The sequence below is a fragment of the Eubalaena glacialis genome, chromosome 1, assembly GCF_028564815.1.
Source record: "Eubalaena glacialis isolate mEubGla1 chromosome 1, mEubGla1.1.hap2.+ XY, whole genome shotgun sequence".
In the NCBI taxonomy this organism is placed as follows: Eukaryota; Metazoa; Chordata; class Mammalia; order Artiodactyla; family Balaenidae; genus Eubalaena; species Eubalaena glacialis.
The window spans coordinates 153,574,564-153,593,447 of record NC_083716.1 but is presented as its reverse complement, the minus strand read 5'-3'; the positions used below and the strand labels follow the sequence as shown (position 1 = coordinate 153,593,447).

The following is an 18,884-nucleotide window of genomic DNA, read 5'->3' as shown; positions in this document are numbered from 1 at the left end:
CCATGACAACTGAAATTAACCATCAAATGGACAAAGCAATCCAAGTCCAGTCAAATAATCCTTAGGGCATATGAAAAAAAAGCCTTTTTAAAAAAAGTTCTTTCTAGATGGATTTAATGTAATCCACCAATAAAGCATCCTCAGAAGCATAATAAAAATTCTACATAAAATGACATAGCCAGGGAAAAGGAAGATATACAGTTTGATGAAGATTCAAAATGGATGTTAACATTAAAAATGAGCAGTCATGCAATTCCTGTATAATATAAAGATCAAAATTGCAGGGCACTAATTTTGCTTCTAATTTATAAGACAGTGTGTTTATAGGACTGCAAATAGTATATGTAAAAAAAACATATCCAATGGCAAATGTTTTGAACTGCCATTTTTCTTCAGAAAAAATGCCATTCAACATGTATTTGTAAATTTCAGCATCTAGCACCAAGGATAGCTAGACTAGATTTACACTTAACGAAAAGGTTCTTGAAAGAGGAAATATGTCTATTTTGGTTGAGATCCTGATTTCCTTTGTTCTATTTAAAAAGTATTCATTTCTGCCTTCTCCCCTCTTTTGGTTCTACTCGTGTACCCGTGGGCGTATGGGCAGAGGCCTGAGGCAGCCAGGGTAGTGAAGAGGCTCACCTGTGTGGACACATACCCACACTCTCAATCACACTCACACTCACACTCACTCACATGTCTACACATACACAACCACACATCCAATGCCTGGGAGTCGAATTAAGGCTATTTTTGGATATGTGCTGTCCTCTGCACACTATTTTATAGCATGGGGCATGCCTAATGTATGCCTAGAAGTGCTGGAAGGCACAACACTGAAGGGGTTAATGCAGAACACATATAGGCAAATATTGTCAACTATTTTATTCAAATGTTTGGAACTTAAACACAAAATCATCATTAAGTTTTCACAAAATGAGGCATCTGTCGCTTGAAAGGAAAAAAATATTTCAGAAATATGTTTACAGAAACGTAAAAATATTAGGCATCGAGACAGATGTGAACATAGTAACTCGTCTTGTCTGTCAGTCTTCCTCCGAGCCAAAGATCTCACTGTACTCGCTCAGCATGAGCTCGGCGATCTGGTTCTGGTACACCATGTGCACCGCCATGTTCCCCGTCTCGTTTTCAGCTCGCAGAAGGGTGGGTCCAAATACAATCCCTAGACTTTGTGTGGACATGAGGTTCTTGGATGCTTTGGCCACTATCCTATGGAGAGAGAGAGAAAAAAAAAAGACCCATTGGAGTTGGAATAAAATTGTGGCTACTTTTGAATTATAAAGTTCTGTGCTCTTGAATCCTTTTTCTTCCTTAAATTTCAACTTAAAGAAGGAGAATAAGGGCAGTGATTGGCTTTGGCAAAACACAGAATGCAACACAAGCAAAAAAAAAAAAAAAAAAAAAAAAATTCAGGTTCCAGTAAAACAACTATACCACAGCATTATTTAATCTTCTACTCTGTGTGCTTTACTATATGGAAATAGAACCTATGACTTTTGGGGGGAGGATTCTATCCCCATAATCCCTGGCCATTTGTGGGTGCTTAATAAATGTTTGTGGAATGAATGAATGAATAAATTAGCAAAAATGACAAAAATTACTGTGGAGAGTTAACAAGATTCAACCTGTGAAGTGGTTATAGTCAATGGAGGAAACAGGTGAGACATGCACAGAATATATAAGAAGCCAAACACACAAAAAATAGAACAATAGATACATAATTCATGATGGAAGGACCGAAAAAATAATTAAGTTTTTAGTGATTAGCATGAGTAAAGTATTCCTGACAAATGCTAATTGCAACATGTTTTGTAGAGAGGGTAGGTTCTGGGACATTTAGGTGTATAACAAAATTCTAAGTGTCCCCACCCATTTTACTCAATTTAGCTCACATCTCAATAAAATGCAGAAGCCTGTAGCATTTGCACAGGAAAAGAGTCCCACTGGAATCAAAGAAATGTTTGCTTATGTGAGGACTGTGGAGAGCTGGAATACCAATGAAACATTAGGATGTGGTTTTATTACTGGTAACGTCTTGCCTGCTTCAACACGGGACTCTTAAAAAGAAAATAAAGCCCCCTCCTATCAATTGAGACTTTAAAATAAAAAAAAAAATAATGCTTATTCTCACCATTGAAACTTCCTTGGTTTTATATTAAAATTAGGTTTTAGTGATGTTAGGGAAATAGGGAGAGCACATGGAAGGACAGGGTGCTAAGAAATACTGTACTCTGCATTCCTCCAGAACCCCGACCCAAGGGAAATATAAGCTCAGAGAATAAAGTGGGGCAAAAGAACACTTTACTGCAAGGCAGTGGGGCATCCGGTCTCAGAGCCCACTGGGGCACTGTTTGAGCTCTAGCGGACTCTGTGTTTGGTCTGTGTGGGCCTACCTAGTCCCCACTCAGAGGAGGCAGGAGGAAGGAAGACTTGCTCTCTTTCCATCCCTCCACAAACCCAGATCTCTGACATACCATTTCTGTGACCAAGAACCCATGCCTTCTCTCTCCTGAAAGAGACTGAGAAGGGGCCAAAGCCTTCAATTTGTCACTCCCCACAAGATGTCAGCAAGATGTCCTTGACCTGATCAATATCAGTAGTAACCAAGCAAAATCAAGTATTATTCTAAGCAATTGTATGTATGTATGTATGTATGTATGTATGTATGTATTTATTGGCCACAGTGGCATGCGGGATCTTAGTTCCCTGACCAGGGATCAAACCCGCACCCCTGTTCCGTAGTGGAAGCACGGAGTCCTAACCACTGGACCGCCAGGGAAGTCCCTATTATTTATTTTTTATTTAATTTAATTTTTAAATTGAAATATAGTTGATTTTATTCTAAGCAATTTTTTGGTCTCATTTAATCCTCATAACAATCCCATGAGGTGGTATCTATTATTTAAGCCCTTTTGACAAACGAGAAGACTGATGCCAAGAGCGGCGAAGTGCCTGATATCACACAGAGCGGAGGCTCAGACCCAGGCAGGTGGGCTGCAGCTCCCGTGGAAACATCATTGCCCTGGGGTGTGTTATGGCTCCTATGCTTAATAACTGGGCTGACTTGTCACTCTACCATCCTCCACATGGTTATAGGTCCTTCCATAAGAGGGTCTGGAGTTTTATTCCTCACAGTAGCATTGTGATTGACAGCCTGGTTACAATGGATTTATTGTGGGAAAAATGACTCTTAAACTTGGACTAAATATTCAAGATATTCTGCCTCCCATTTTCACTTTTCTTCTCCTTCAAATGGAAAGCATTTGTACCTGTGAGTAATGTTGGCATGACTACATTTCTGGAAGGGATTCTCACATTTCAAGTATCAGTGAGTTATCAGAGACTTCAAGTTTAGAGTTTCCTTTGGAATGTAAGAAACTGTGCCACTTTGCTACTACATTTACCAAAAGTCTGTAGAATGATTTTAAAACACTCTAACCTGGAGTAGGCACAAATGGAGTGGGGCTTTGCTTCTCTTTAACACACCTATTTACCGTGGCTTAAAGTCTCTCTTGAGCCTCTCCCAGACCTCTTGATTATAAAAATCACTTGTATGATCCATTGTGAAGGAAGACAGTTTTTCTCTTTTGGATTTAAAGTAATACCTTTTTGGGATACTAACTCATTCATTGACTATGCCACAATAATAATTAAAAAATTTGTTAAACAAATATGGAGAGAGATAACATAACTGATCAATTAATTATCTATTAGGTAAAAGTTGCTTTAAAAACATTACCCATAGGTAGCAAAGGTCTAAGCTGATAAGAATTATCTAGCAGAGAACAGGGCTCAGAAGGCACGGGGCATGAAGAAGGTAAAATTAAAAGCAAAAGCCTATTCAAGTATGAAGGTGAAGGGCTGATATAGGGCCAACAGGGTAGAAGAAGAACATTAGGACCTGGAGTCCAGGGAGACTGAAAGCGGAAAGGGGTGACCTCAAGACAGATTGATGATGGGAGATATAGTTTCCTAGTTAATAATGGCTATAATTTCAGTCGATAGCAGGAACAATGAGATTTGGGGTAGCTGGGAGCCAGAACTGTGTCAAACTCAAGGTGAGGCTAGAAATCAAGGGACGTCCAAGAGCTGATTATTGGAGGGGACAGTCGTGGCTGTCATTATTGGAGATTATGGGGGTAGAAGCTGGAAGAGGTCTAGGGTATCTGGAGGAACTGGGGTGACTGGAGGGGTCTCCAGGGCATACAGGAAAGATATAGCTGGTGGGACTCGAGCTGTGAGAGGAGAAAAAGAAGGCTGAAATGGGACTAGATTATTTTTAAAATTTCCCAGTGTTCTTTATATTTTTCCTGCTCAGCAAAAGTCCTGATCTGAGAATCCAGAGCAGGACCAAATCTAGAGGAAACCAAGGCTGAGTTTCAATGGAGTGAAGAGTAGGAGGCTACAGCAGGCTGTCAGAGCCCCCTCAGGGAAAGGATTCTCTCTCTTGGCCAGTGGATCATGGGTGAGGACTCCTGTAATGGATTTCTGCCAATTCATCAGTTTCCTAAATTTCCCATGGACAAGTGTTCACTTTGAGCTCTTCTGCGTGTGTAAATGTGGAACATTCATGCCATCTCAACCCGTGTTATTTGTGTCCATTTCTCTGCACACTCTCCATGTGACTTTAATAAAACCAGTTTTAACTAATGGGTGCTTTCAAGTAATCTTGTTACAAGTAGATTTTACCAAATAACATGTAGTCTTGTATTCTTGTTATATTTGCATCACTGCAGGTTAAATTTTCTTAGCAGCTTGGAATTTTTTCCAAGTTGGGAAAATTAAGTTACTTGCAATAACTTTTAGAAAAATCAAATGTAGTTAAGAAAGAATGTTAAGAAAATGTGGATGTGTATTATACAGAATGCATGCTTTCTTGCCTATTCTCTGTTACAAAACGTGTGCTTGTGTGTGTGTGTGTATTTCATTGGCAATTTATGTTCTGAATATCAACCAACCAGTAGTTGGTATATTGAGAAATCAATCTTTAGGTTAGAAAAGATGCTGAGGGTGAAGACTATTTTGGGGTCGAAGTCACCAACTACCGAACTATATGATTCATGTAGATAGGCAAAAATAGTCTCACATCAACATTCACGTTAGATTAAACCCCTTTATAGTAAAGAGAGGTGATAGATATTTCTAGCAAAGAAGGCTCCCAAACTGGGGATGTCTGGAAAATGTATTCATGATGTTATGGATGTATTCATGCTGTTATAGACTTCACTATTCAAATGTGAACTTACCTCCTCTGAACCTCAACAGACTCTTAAATAGTTAAGTGGTTGATTTAGGACCACATAAGTAGTCAACCACAATGTCAAAATATAGCTAGAATACAATCCTACAAAATTATTCAAATCTCAGTTTTTTACCTCAGATCAATGGGTATCATAATTTCCACTCTCTCTGTGGGGACTAGCTGGGCATTGCAAGTGTCATTATTTCTGAAGGCTTCAACTAGTAAAACATATGTAGAGGAGAAATAGAGGCTATTGAAAGAAATAAAAGCCCTGCATGGAAAAAAATGCAATCTAGTATGTAAGATGGAAAACTCTCAGAAACAGTAAGTTGTACTTCCAGTAGCTTAAAATGCAGTTGAGTTGTATTATTGGAGGGGAGGATCTGATTCAGAAACCAAATACATTTTTACTATGGGTTTGGCAGTACTTCCAAGACAGCTTTCACTAAAGTGAGTTCTGCAAAACACCATCTCTGTGACATACTTCACAAAAATAGCAATCTGGAGTAAGAAAAGTTTTGGAGAAAATTATATGCCATTCTTCTTTCTTGGAAATTTACAATGCACAATAGCATAATAAAGGTTCTGACAAGTCCTGCGGAAAACTAACCCTATTCATCTTTGTGTAACTCTTGTGTTCCCTAACTTACTTGCATGTTGTGGATCGTCTTTCTTGAGAGACAATGAGGAGCATACGTTAAGAAATGTTACATCTAGTGTGCTTTGCTAAGGATCTACTAAGTCTGAAACATTATGGATCTTACCCTCCTATGCCACCCAGGCTTCAGAACTCCATAGCAGCTAATTCAAAGAGGTCAGATTGTGGTCATTTCTGGCAAGTTCCACCCCTCTGGTAGGGCTTAGATTTCATCTGGCCTTAAACTCCATGACAGTGTTGTAAATTTTGAGCTACAATTTAACCTGTTTTCAGCAAAGAAATGAAAGAAACTCCCTTTTTAGGACAAAACAAAGGCCAAAAGGCAAAAGACCACATCTGAATGAGAAAGGTGAGAGCAGAGACATGGTTGAGAGATTACCATACAGTAAATTGATGGATGGTAAGAAGGTGCAAAAACATTTAGATCTTAGATCAATATTTGGAAATTCTTCTACATGTTTGTTTACTCACCATTAGATTACTCCCAAGAAATCCTTATAGCAAAGATACGTGATTTGCAGCAACATGAAGAGCTCAAAGTTTAGTGCCTGTGAATACTTGACTAATAGGAAAAAGACCCCAAACTGCAACTCTTTTGAAAAAGGCTATTTATGAACACTGCTTAGTTTAAAATAGCCTGACAAAAATAATTATGATTTTATGAATTTGTTCACAAAATAGCACTTGATATGTATTCATTTTAAAAGAAACTCTTATACTGCTAAGTAAATTCAAGTTTATAAAATCTTGAAGTGGGTAAGAATTCATTTTTCTGGCAAGAGATCAAAAAGGTGATATACAGTTTACAGCATAATAAGGAGAAGAAATGCCAGAGCTACTTTTTGTTGGGCCCAAATGGACGGAGCAATGATCCATCAATTTTAGATTATTTTAGAAACAATCTATAATCCAGAGCTATAGATGCTGGACCCCAGACAAAAAAAGTCCTCAGAGCCTTATGCTGGGTAAGTTTTTCCAAAAGTGAGCTGAATTGCTAACTCAAAGGAATTTCTTAGTTGCTTAAAATCACAGCCAAATGATTCAAAATGAAAGAGAGATTTACTATAAAACTAAAAATTAATGCTGAATTAAGAAGACCAAAGCATTTAATAATAGTCCAGCTCCAAACAGATATATGGATGCAAACTTCCTTTTAAGTTTGTGCTTTGCTGTTACCATAGTGACTTGCAAAGGAAGTAGAAAGCCACATAATTGCCTGCAGAACAAGCCTCAGGTTATTGGAGGTGTACTAAAAATATTCCCTTCCCTATCTCTGGATTGCTGTGATTTTCCAACACACATAACTTTAGGATGGTTTAACTTGAATGGGGAAAGCGCGGTGGTAAACGTACTTTTGCCATCAGGTCACACTTGCAAAATACAGCTCATCCACTGTATGTGAAATGTTAATTGTGACTTTGACCATTTCAGTGAAGAGAGGCTGTTAAAAATAGAATAAATTTTCAATGTGCTCAACTTATGTTTCCTATGTGCTGTAACTACTTTGGGGGGGGTCCATGCTAACCATATGCTTGCCTACTCTCAATCTGCACAAACTATACTGCTGTCTACACTGGCCTTTTTATTTTTTTTTTAAAGATTGAAATTAGCAGGAATTCTACCTTCTCCCTTAAAGTCATGGCTGTATGTTAGAACATTTTTCAAATATTGCAAAAGCAGAAGAGCATTCACAAATGTTTTTGCATTTAATACTAATGTATTTCAAGGTGGTCATTCACTGGTGATTCAGTCATTTTTTTATATGCAAATTTATAAATTAATTGATTTAAACTAATTGTAAAGTCTTCAATTTTATACTTAAATATCATATTATTATTGTTTTCCAAAGTAAGCAAAAAAACTATCCTCCTAAAAGGGAATTACTGCTATATTCTGACATTTTTGCTTTAAATTATCTTTAAAGCTACGTGTATGTAATTCTTTCAAAGCACATCATGGAAAAGGTACTTTATATGGCAGTCGCACATTCACAGGTAACATGGCCTTATTCTTTGCATTTATTGAGTACCCTCTTTGCATTGATTTCATTGCAAAAGACTGAAACATTTTCAATTATTCACTTGTTTCATATTTATATTGATTGGCCATTACAGGGAGAGTCTAATGTATCTTTAAAGCAATATTCAGAACAATAAGATAGGAGAAGTGATAAAATTTAAAAAGTGACTAGCCCATAGACTTCAAAATGGCTTATTTCTGGTTGGAATATGTATTCTATAAGGTGATAACAGCCATGGATAAAATGGGATATCATAGCCAAAGCCCTTACATAGTAGATAATATCAAAAGGAACACTAACAGTAGTTACTATTTGTTGAATATCTTTTATGTGCTAATCACTGTGCTTCAAATATATCACAATTTTCAAAGGTAGACTTAAAAATCAGCTTTAGTTTCTTTTGTTATGATTATAAAGTAATACATTCTATTAGAATTTGAAAATTTAGTAAAGTATAGTAAAGAAAAAACCACACCAGCAACTGTAAACAGTAACTCAAGGTACCCATTATTCATTCATAAAAATCTGTTACTCAGTAGACCTGCTATTACTCAACACCTGCTAGGTGCCTGACGCTGTTCTGGATGTTGAGGATGGTGCAGTGAGTAAAACAAAGTCCCTGCCCATGTGCAGCATACAATCTAGTGGGGGAACCAGACAACAAACAATACACTAATCAGTATACGGTGTGATTTCAGGCACTGAGGTACTTCAAGAAAAACTAAGAGAAGTGGTGGTTCTTCCACTGACCCTGGGAGCCTTTTAAAAGTTTCTCATGGCCTAGAATCCATCCCCAGAGATTCTTCTTTACCAAGAATGAGTGGAGCCTGGCTGGCTGTAGATTATACAGCCCCCAGATTATTCCACTGTGTAGAGAGGTGGAAAGTGCACATATGGCAGACAAGGTGCTCAGAAGTTCTTTCCAAGGAAGGGACGCTGGGGCAGAGACCAGCTTATGTGCACAAACCAAGGGAAGGAAAACGCCAGGCAGGGAAAAGTAGGTAGAAAGCCCCAGTGGTGAAGTTGGGCTGGGTGGTTCTAGGAATAGAGAAGAGGAGAGTGAGGCAGTGAAGGTAGGAGATGCTGTGGGTGGACTCATGGGCCTTGGTAAGGATTTAGGACTTAATTCTAACAGTGATGGGAATTCAACCTTGGGTTTTGAGCAAGAGAATAACACTGCCAGCATTTAGTATAAATGTATAAGTAATTTATTTACATATATATTCAAGAAAATACTTTCTATATAATTTTGTATTCAACGTTTTTCACTTCTATCATGAGCAATTCCCATGTTTTATATAAGTAGTATATATTTTTTACTCATTATTTTATATGGGACAGAATGGGCTGTGCCCTATGATTTCTTAGTATAAGTGAAATTGATGTATTAAAAAATCTTTTTGTGTACTCTTCTTTCTCCACATTTTGGAGTATTTCTTTAGGCAGTGGTTTCCAAATAGGGGCAACTACCCACTCCCACTCCCCCTATTAGGCATTTGCAATGTCTGGAGACATTTTTGATTGTCATGACATGACTGGGTGGGGTGGGGGAGTTGAGTTGCTATGGTATCTAGTGGGTACAGGCAAAGGATGCTGCTAAACATTCTACAATGCACAGGACAGTCCCCCAAACAAAGAATTTATCCAGCCCAAAATGTCAATAGTCCTGCTGTTGAGAAACCCTGCCTCAGGGTAAAATAGTAGAAATGTAACAATTAGATCGATGGTTCTGAAACTTTACCATTCACGAGAATAATTTGGAAACCATATGAAACACAAGTTGCTGAACTTCACCTTCAGATTTTCGCTTCAGCATCTCTGGGGAAGGACTTGAGAATATGTATTTGTCACAAGTTCCTAGAGATGATACAACTGGTCCCGGGACCACACTTTGAGAACTCGTGCTAGATTAAGTTATGGGGTTCTCGTTTCTTAAAATATGATAACGTGGGATATGTAACATGACAACCCATAGTCCTGTTAGCATTATTAACACTTGGTTTTATTCTTTTAAAAATAATTGCTAACTTGATAGGTGAAAAATGATTGTCATTGTTTGAATTTAGGATTCTTTGAAGTTAGGAAATGGGGAAGAAGTTAAAAAAAGAACAGCCATGTGGATTTTTTCTTCTGTGAACAATTGTTCGTATCACCTGCCTTTTTCCTATTGAGAGCATATCATTTTATTTGTTTACTTAATCCATTTACTTATTTTGTATAACAAAACTAACACATAGTCTTTAACAGTGTGCTAATCAGGAGTATGTAGAATAAAAAGGTAAAATACTCTCTGGTTTTCTAGTCAAACTCCTTCATGATAACTATAATTAACAGATGGGTGTTCCTTCTGGATGTTTTTCTATCTATCCATCTACCTATCTATATATATATTTTTTCTTTTTAAAAAAGAATGAGATAAAAAATACATAATATGGTACAATTTGCTTTTTTCCCCCTTAACTATATATCATGGGAATCTTTCCAAGTCAGTACATATAAAAATACCTCACCCTTTAAAAAAATGTTGTTACACTTCATAATATGGAAATAATTTATTTAACCATTCCCCTGCTGATGGACTTTTAGGTTGCTACTAATTTTTTGCTATTACAGACAATGCTACAATGAACATCCTTGTACATATAGATTTGTGAGTTTTTTATGTATTAAGATGCATAATACTTCATTACTTTTGTTGTACTTATAGTCTCCCAATTCTTTTTTTCCCTAATTTTGTTTATTTAAATTTTGTGTGGTCATATCTAGCACTATTTCTTTTGGAATTTCTATCATTGTTTTTGTTATTATAAAATTCATCCATTTAAATAAATCAGATAAATGTCATTAATATTTTTTCCTAGTTTTAAAAAATGATTTCATTTCATATCCTCTAATTCATCCCAGTATATTTTACTGTTTGAAATGTGATGGTAATCGCAATCTTCTTTTTCTTCAAAAGCTAGCTGATTCCCCCAACCACATTTCTTGAATAAATCGCCATTTTCCATTGATTTGTGATGCTACCTTCCTACAACTCACAGACACACACACCTGGTATTTTTACTCTGTGGATGATTTCTGTGTGTATTCTGAACTAGCACTTTGCTGTTTAAATCACGATAACTTTAATATACATTAGGAATCTTCCCATTTTTTCTTTTTCAGATGGGAAGGAAAATTTTCAGATGGACAAAAGGAGCCTGAGAAAGATTGAATAATTTGATCAAAGTCATGTAGTTAAGTGGCAGTAGCACCTAGATGAAGATGCAGATCTTTATTACTCTGGGAGATAGATATTCTTTCCACAAATAACTAAGATTCAAGAATTTTGGGGGCTTCCCTGGTGGCGCAGTGGTTGAGAATCTGCCTGCCAATGCAGGGGACACGGGTTCGAGCCCTGGTCTGGGAGGATCTCACATGCCGCGGAGCAACTAGGCCCGTGAGCCACAACTCCTGAGCCTGCGCGTCTGGAGCCTGTGCTCCGCAACAAGAGAGGCCGCGATAGTGAGAGGCCCGCGCACCGCGATGAAGAGTGGCCCCCGCTTGCCGCAACTAGAGAAAGCCCTCGCACAGAAACGAAGACCTAACACAGCCATAAATAAATAAATAAATAAATAAAATTTAAAAAAAAAAAAAAGAAATTTGGGTTTGAAATCAAGGGGTTTCTTAATGTCGAGGCCTGAGGCCTGAGGCAGACGTGGAAGAGAAGTGAGTCAGAAAGTCGGCGCAAGTCTTGGGTGACATGTTTTGATTTTTTAATCACCTAACTCACATCCAAGGATATATTTATAGGGATGAGAAGGGTGTTCAGGCGGAAGAAAAACCAAATTAATACATATTGTCTTTTTCTCCAGATTCACACAGTGTTTTAAACTTCTGAGAGCATTCACTTCTCACTGTGAAAAGAAATGCACTATTTGTGGAGATTGGTTGAGCGTTTCAGCTATGGTTTCCCTTAGCTGTTTTCTCTTAAGCTTTAAAATGGTTTTAGCCATTCACATTTGACCATGTCAGCAGTAAAACAAGTCTTAATTTTTATTCCCTGAGCTCTGTTGATCTACCAATAACCATGGATAATATCACCATCCTGGGAAGACATTGCCCTGGATTTAGGGGAGAAAGGCTAGGAAATGTATTACATGTTGGGAGTATTTTTAGAAAAGGAAAAAAAAAAAAAAAGACTGTTTATTATTCTTTACTTGGAATTTGTCCAATAAGGCAGTTAAAACACTAGTATGTGCTGGTAACATTTTATATAGAACATTGGGGGTTGTGCGTGGATCAACATTAATTAGGCCAAGCAGAATAAGGCACCTAATTCTGAGACATTAGTGGAAAATATAGAACTTAAATATTCGCCTTGTGATGTTAGATAAAACTAAAAGGAATACTATCAATATGCAAAGTCGGGATTCATCAACCTCTTTTTTTTTTTTTTAATTTCTTTTCACATAGGTGAAGAGAACAGCTATTCTACTAAGGGCATCTATCAAATCTTCAGCAGTTCTCTAGAAAATTGTTTCCTTGTTTAAAAGGTCCCAGAATAGCTGAAAGAGAATCAGTTGTAGTTTGGGTGTCAGCATTCATTCGTCCACACTTAATTTTACTTTCTGAGGAAAAATAAGCTTTAGATGTTTTTCACAGTGACTTGACTCTGAGAGGCTGCACTAATAGAGGCTCCAGGGTGAATGTGTGAAGCAGAGTGAAGGCTCCTCAGTGACACAGGGCAGGGACTGATGGTGTTTTGGTTTGGAAAAAGGAACAATTAGGGAAGCCATGATGACTGAAAGCAAAAAGCCATGATATGGAAGAAAAAGTCTACTTTCCTCTAGTAAATCCAGTTCCTGGAATTGGCCCAGAGACAAATTTCACCTCCATACGACGAATTAGAGTTATGAAAATAGACTAGGCTCCTTCAAAAGATTCACAGTTATTATAGAAAATGTAGATGAGTCAAAATAGAAACTAAAAATCCCTGATAATTCCATCACTTAGATATTACTATTATTAATATTTGGTATAGATTTTTCCAAATGTATACTTGAAAAATAGGGGGACTATCTATCAAGGTTATTAAATATTCTGCACATAAAAAGAACATGAGTTCCCCATCAGGAGGCATTCAGAGATGTTCCAGATTCCCGTATTGAATGGCAAAGTGAATGACATTTAAAGTGTGGTTTGGTTTGGGCTTCCAGATTAATGACGAAAGAATGAACATTCTGGGAAAGTCAAACTTTAGTTAGAGATGAGGTGGGATAATATATAATAACTGAGGTTTCTTCCCCACCCTGCCTTATGCCCCTTTCTTTTCTCCAAGATTCAATCAGCAGCATTTTGTCCTCAGTGGAGGGATGGTACAACAGGAAAGCAGAGAAAGTGCTTTGGATTTTTGTAAGCTAGGGCATTTGACTTGAAAAGGACTGGGCCTCAGTGCCCTGGACTCAGAGTCGCAGCGATGGCTTAACCAATAGATTGGAAGGTAGATGAAGAGCCAGGCTACCCTGCTGCCAGACAAGAGAAAGATTTCTCTGGATCGGTAGAAAGAGAGTTAAGAAGAGAGCTGAGACTTTGGTGAGGTCCCGTGAATGCGGCCCAATCCTGAGTCCTTCTTATCCCCCTTCCCTGGGGATGCAGGCTGTTGGAAGGTTTGAGGATTCTGAGATCAGATAGACCCATATTCCCCTCCTTGGGGAAAACCTAGGGTTATAAAAAAATTCCAGACTTCCTCATGTTCAATGTATTAGGAATAAAGACAAATTACTGCATGGTGTATCTACGCAAAGGTGGCATAAGATAACTCCACAGTGTCTGTCTGACCAGTGACTGAAACTAAGACCTCGAATTGGAAGTTGGGGATGATGACAGAAAACCAGAAGGAAATGAAGACAAGCCAGGACAGGCGACAAAAGCCAGACACTTTCTACCCTGCTTATCTGGTTTACTACCTTTCTCTAGTAGAATGTAAACATCTTAAGGACCAGGACTTTATCTGTTTTTGTTTAGTGCTGTATTCCTAGACCCAGATTAGTGTTTGGTTCATAGTACTAGGTGCTCAGTAAATACTTATTGAAATACTGTATAAACGGATGCTCTCCCTGCCCGCCACCAAATGCTTAGGCCATACGTAGCCCTCCAGAACTAGAAAGGATCCAGGAAAATGTCTAGAAGTGTCTAGAAGACACTCTGAACTGACTAAATTGAAATCATTTAGAAGAATAGGGCTCACAGGGGAAATTAGTTTCAATTGTGGCACAATATTTACATTTCTGGCACACCTGAGTTTCATACCTACTCCGAGATGCTGAGAACATGAAGGCGGAGATGAACAGAGATAATATTTCTTGAGAGCTAGTTAAGGGCCTGTAACTGTGCAGGGTGCCTTTCCTTCCCATGTATTATCTGACAATGAGTTTCTAACGTGTACCTAGTTTGAACAAAACTGGTGAGAGGAGTTTAGAATAAAATGTAATTTTTATCTGGTTTATACTATGGATGGTTGAAGTTAAAGATAATGACACCATTTTTCTTGGCCATCTAAAATCTGACCATCAAATTCTATTTTAGGTAAAATGCTTGATGTATCTGCAGAAATGCAAACCCCTTCAAAATGTTTATAATACTTGGCTTAAAGATAGAAACTACTTGTTTTGCTTTTACACACATGAATTTATAATCTGTAGTGTGGTGGAGAAATAAATCGTGCCAGTTTCTGCATCTGTCCTTGTACATATGGACATCAGCCTAACTCATGAGTCTATTGTTCAGCACACACCTCTGTAATCACCTGTTATGACTCAAATCTAGACCTTTTTGTGCCTCTCTCAAGTTTCATATGCTGTTATCCATGCTGAATTTTCATTCTTGCACATATATTTTATCATAATATTGTATGTTAGTCATAAAGTATAATAATAGAGATAAGAGGGATTTTGAATTTAAAACATTGTATAATGTGGTATAATTATTAAATATTAAAAAATTACTTCTATCCCACTAGAACTAAACCATGTGATTTGTGTGCTTTTAGTGAGTAAGGGGTGAGACTATAGGCAACCTAAGATATTTTTAAGTGTATATGAACCAAGCATAAATTAAATAAAGTGACACCAAGGCTGAAATAATGTAAGCAAGCACCAAGTGAAACACAGCAGTGAATTCAAAATAGAGTAGTGTACCGCTACTGACGGTTCCCCTATCCTGACATGCTGACTTAATCTGGCATCAGGAAGGAAGAGAACAGGATAAAGACAGAGAGAAGGATAAATAGAGAAATGAAGATTGTTTTTAGTGTGATCGTGACCAGGCCATTCATATTTCTCCTATAGCCTGGAACCAATCTTATACTTATTGGAAGGTGTGACTTTTAAATGTTCCTTACTTGCAAAAAGACAAATATTCTAGAAGCTCGGTGTTGGCTTGTGGAGGCATCCGTCCTGCTTGCTCTTTGCGTGGACGTTACTGCAGGGGGGTGAAAACTGTAGATGAGCAAATGTGTTACTTATTCTTTACATTTGCAGACTTTAGGGTAAGTTCTACTTGACAGCTCCCCGATTTCTTTAACACAGCAAATCTTTAATCAGTCTAGATATGTTAAAATGTGATTTTTACAGCGAATTGACCTGAGTTGAGTACTTGAGTTGAAATGTGTATTTTTCCCCCTCAAAAGCTGACTTGGAGGAAAAAAAAATCAGATATTCTATGATATACTTTGCCTTAGTGACAAGATGTTTTGGGGGAAATCATCCAAGCTTGAAATAAAATCTTTATTGAAAGTAATTCTACATTCATGCCAGTCAGATACATTGTAGGATTAGACCGGATATCCCAGGGGAAAACTACGGTATATGCACCAGGCAGAGTTGATTATTTGGACCTCCTGTCAGTTCTTAACTTCCTGACAATGGCTGAAGCATTCACAACCGCTACAACTCCGTTTTCATCTTTATTTTGAGAGAAAGTTAATACACTTTACCTTAACTATGCCAAATGTACTGGAAAATAACCCAGTAATAAGATACACCCCGCCTACCAAGTGATATCTGTGTGTAGAGAGCATTTAGCTGTGCATTTTAAGGAAACAAATACAAGCGGTAAATGACAGAAAGATATTGTGATTATTTTTTCTACTTGAACTTTTAAATTTTTCTGGCAAAGCCTCCTGTGTGCTGTCTTAAAATCAACAATGTATACATAATTATGGAGCCAAATAAATGGCTTTCATTGAAAATTTCCTTCAAATGGCAGGTGGGGGAGGCTTTTCAAATTATTATTGCTAGAGTAATTTGGTTATCAATGTTATTTGGTGTCAAAAAGGAAGACACAGGTATGCCAGGTGACATTTGGCTCCATTTAGGGAATCAACAACAGCCTGGGATGTCACTTTTGAAAAAGTCATAAAATTGTTTCTTTGGATATAATTAACACTGTGACTAAAGAAGAGAGAAAAAGGCATAATTTCAAATTTAGATTTATAGTCTGATTTGCTGTGAAGACAAAACATCCTTGTAGTTCTAGAGGAAAGGAAAAGGCATAAACCCCAATAGATGTTTGATAATAACCATGTTCAATTTAAAACTTCAGAACTTAATTTTGTAACTCTCATCTTTTGGTTATATATTTTAAAATGCTTTGCTTGCACATTACCAAAGAATGAAAGCAAAAGGGTGAGGTGGCCCATGACTCGTAAGTATAAGGAGAGAAATGATGACCTACTATCATGTTATAGAAAATGACAAGATACGCCCCTAGACAACGAAGTCTCAAGGTGAAAAGAATATGTGTTCTGAGAACTGTATTTCCTACCTGAGTAATGCATTGGTTAAAAAACTTAAGTTGAAAAAACTTTGTTTTTAAATTCAAAAATATTATGAATGTCCTTCAATGGGTGAATGGATAAACAAACTATGGGATGTCCACACTGTGGGATAATGGAATATTATTTGGTGATAAAAAGGAATGAGGGGGCTTCCCTGGTGGCGCAGTGGTTAAGAATCCGCCTGCCAATGCAGGGAACACGGGTTCGAGCCCTGGTCCGGGAAGATCCCACATGCCGCGGAGCAACTAAGCCCGTGCGCCACAACTACTGAGCCTGCACTCTAGAGCCCGCGAGCCACAACTACTGAGCCTGCGTGCCACAACTACTGAAGCCTGCGTGCCTAGAGCCCGTGCTCCGCAACAAGAGAAGCCACCGCAGTGAGAAGCCCGTGCACCACAACGAAGAGTAGCCCCCGCTCGCTGCAACCAGAGAAAGCCCGGGCGCACCAACGAAGACTCAACACAGCCAAAAATAAAATAAATAAAAATTTTAAAAATTAAAAAAAAAAAAAAGGAATGAGCTATCAAACCATGAAAAAATGTGGACGAATTTTAAATGTATGTTGCTAAGTGAAAGAGGCCAGTCTGAAAAGCCTGTATGATTTCAAGTATCTGACATTCTGGAAAAGGCAAGACTCTGGAGATAATGAAAGATCAGTGGTTTCCAGGAGTTAGGGGAGAGGGAGGAATGACTGGGCAGAGCACAGAGGATTTTTAGGGCAGTAGATCTATTCTGTATGATACTATAATGGTGGATATATGTCATTATATATTTGTCAAAATCTATATAATATACAGCAAGAGTGAACCTTAATGTAAACTATGGACTTTAGTTAATAATAATGTATTGATGTTGGCTCATCAGTTGCAACAGATGTCCCACACTAATGCAAGATGTTAATAATAGAGGAGATTCTGCATGTGTGTTTGGGGGTGTGTGGGGCTAGATAGCATATGAAAACTCTCTGTACTTTCTGCTCAGTTTTCTGTAAACCTAAATCTGTTCTGAAAAAGTAAAATCTATTGATTAAAAAAAAGTAAAAAAAAAAAAGATAACGAAAGCAGATTGCATTAATTCAGGGTCCAGAGGTCCATTTCCCTGTTTGTCTGTCCTTACGGGCACACACATTTGAATGGCTTTGCACTGTATGTCAGTCACCATATCCAAAAGCATATTTAAGTTTGTTTCTATGAGGAAGCCTTTAAGAATTGTATTCTGATCACTTCGTTATTTGCTTTCTTGGCATTTAAACATTCAGATTGTATTACATTATTGTTGACGGTTTATTTTGATTTCTAAGTTATTTCATGAACATATGTTTTATCTCCCTCAATTAGATTGCAAAATCTTTGAGTTTAGGTGATGTGTTACCTTCTACTTTACTCCTATTTTCATTGCAGTAGGAAATTTGGGTATTCTGTACCTTCCTGTTATTACAAATTGATTTTGCTTTATAGGTCACTGGCAGGTTAAATTTTTCCTTACCCAGATGTGTTTTGCTCAAGCAGAAAGTGAGCTGAACTGAACAAAAATGAGGTACTCCCTTATACTTTTCTATCTACAGTCAGAGCAAAGCTGTCAACAGCTAGTCCTTTCTTTTTTTTTTTAAATTAATTAATTAATTTTTTGTTGTGTTGGGTCTTTGTGGCTCTGCACAGGCTTTCTCTAGTTGCGGCGAGCGGGGGCTACTCTTCTCTGCGGTGCGCGGGCTTCTCCTTGCGGTGGCTTCTCTTGTTGTGGAGCACGGGCTCTAGGTGCGCGGGCTTCAGTAGTTGCAGCACGCAGGCTCAGTAGTTGTGGCTCACGGGCTCTAGAGCGCAGGCTCAGTAGTTGTGGCGCACGGGCTTAGCTGCTCCGCGGCATGTGGGATCTTCCCGGACCAGGGCTCGAACCCGTGTCCCCTGCCTTGGCAGGCAGATTCTTAACCACTGTTCCACCAGGGAAACCCACAGCCACTCTTGTTAGCTTCTGTCTCTTAAGTCCAGGAGGGAAGTCAAGCTCATCAGTGAAACCCTTGAGTCCTTTTCCATGTCAATCCTCTCCCTTTCTCCTTTCCCCTGTCTTCTCTTTTTACTTCTTTTGAAAAAAAATTACAGAGGATGACTGGAGAATTGAATTTGGAAAT

General features: G+C 38.0%; 1 protein-coding gene across 1 annotated transcript in view; it reads right to left on the bottom strand.

Annotated features, from left to right (window-relative positions):
- Positions 1-880: 880 nt before the first annotated feature.
- ARHGAP15 (Rho GTPase activating protein 15) overlaps positions 881-18,884 on the bottom strand; it is a 593,253-nt gene continuing 575,249 nt past the window's right edge. Inside the window, exon 13 of the mRNA XM_061199772.1 lies at positions 881-1,230. Within this exon, the coding sequence (XP_061055755.1) occupies positions 1,047-1,230 (184 nt within the window). The 3' untranslated portion in view covers positions 881-1,046. The remainder of the gene's footprint in view (positions 1,231-18,884) is intronic.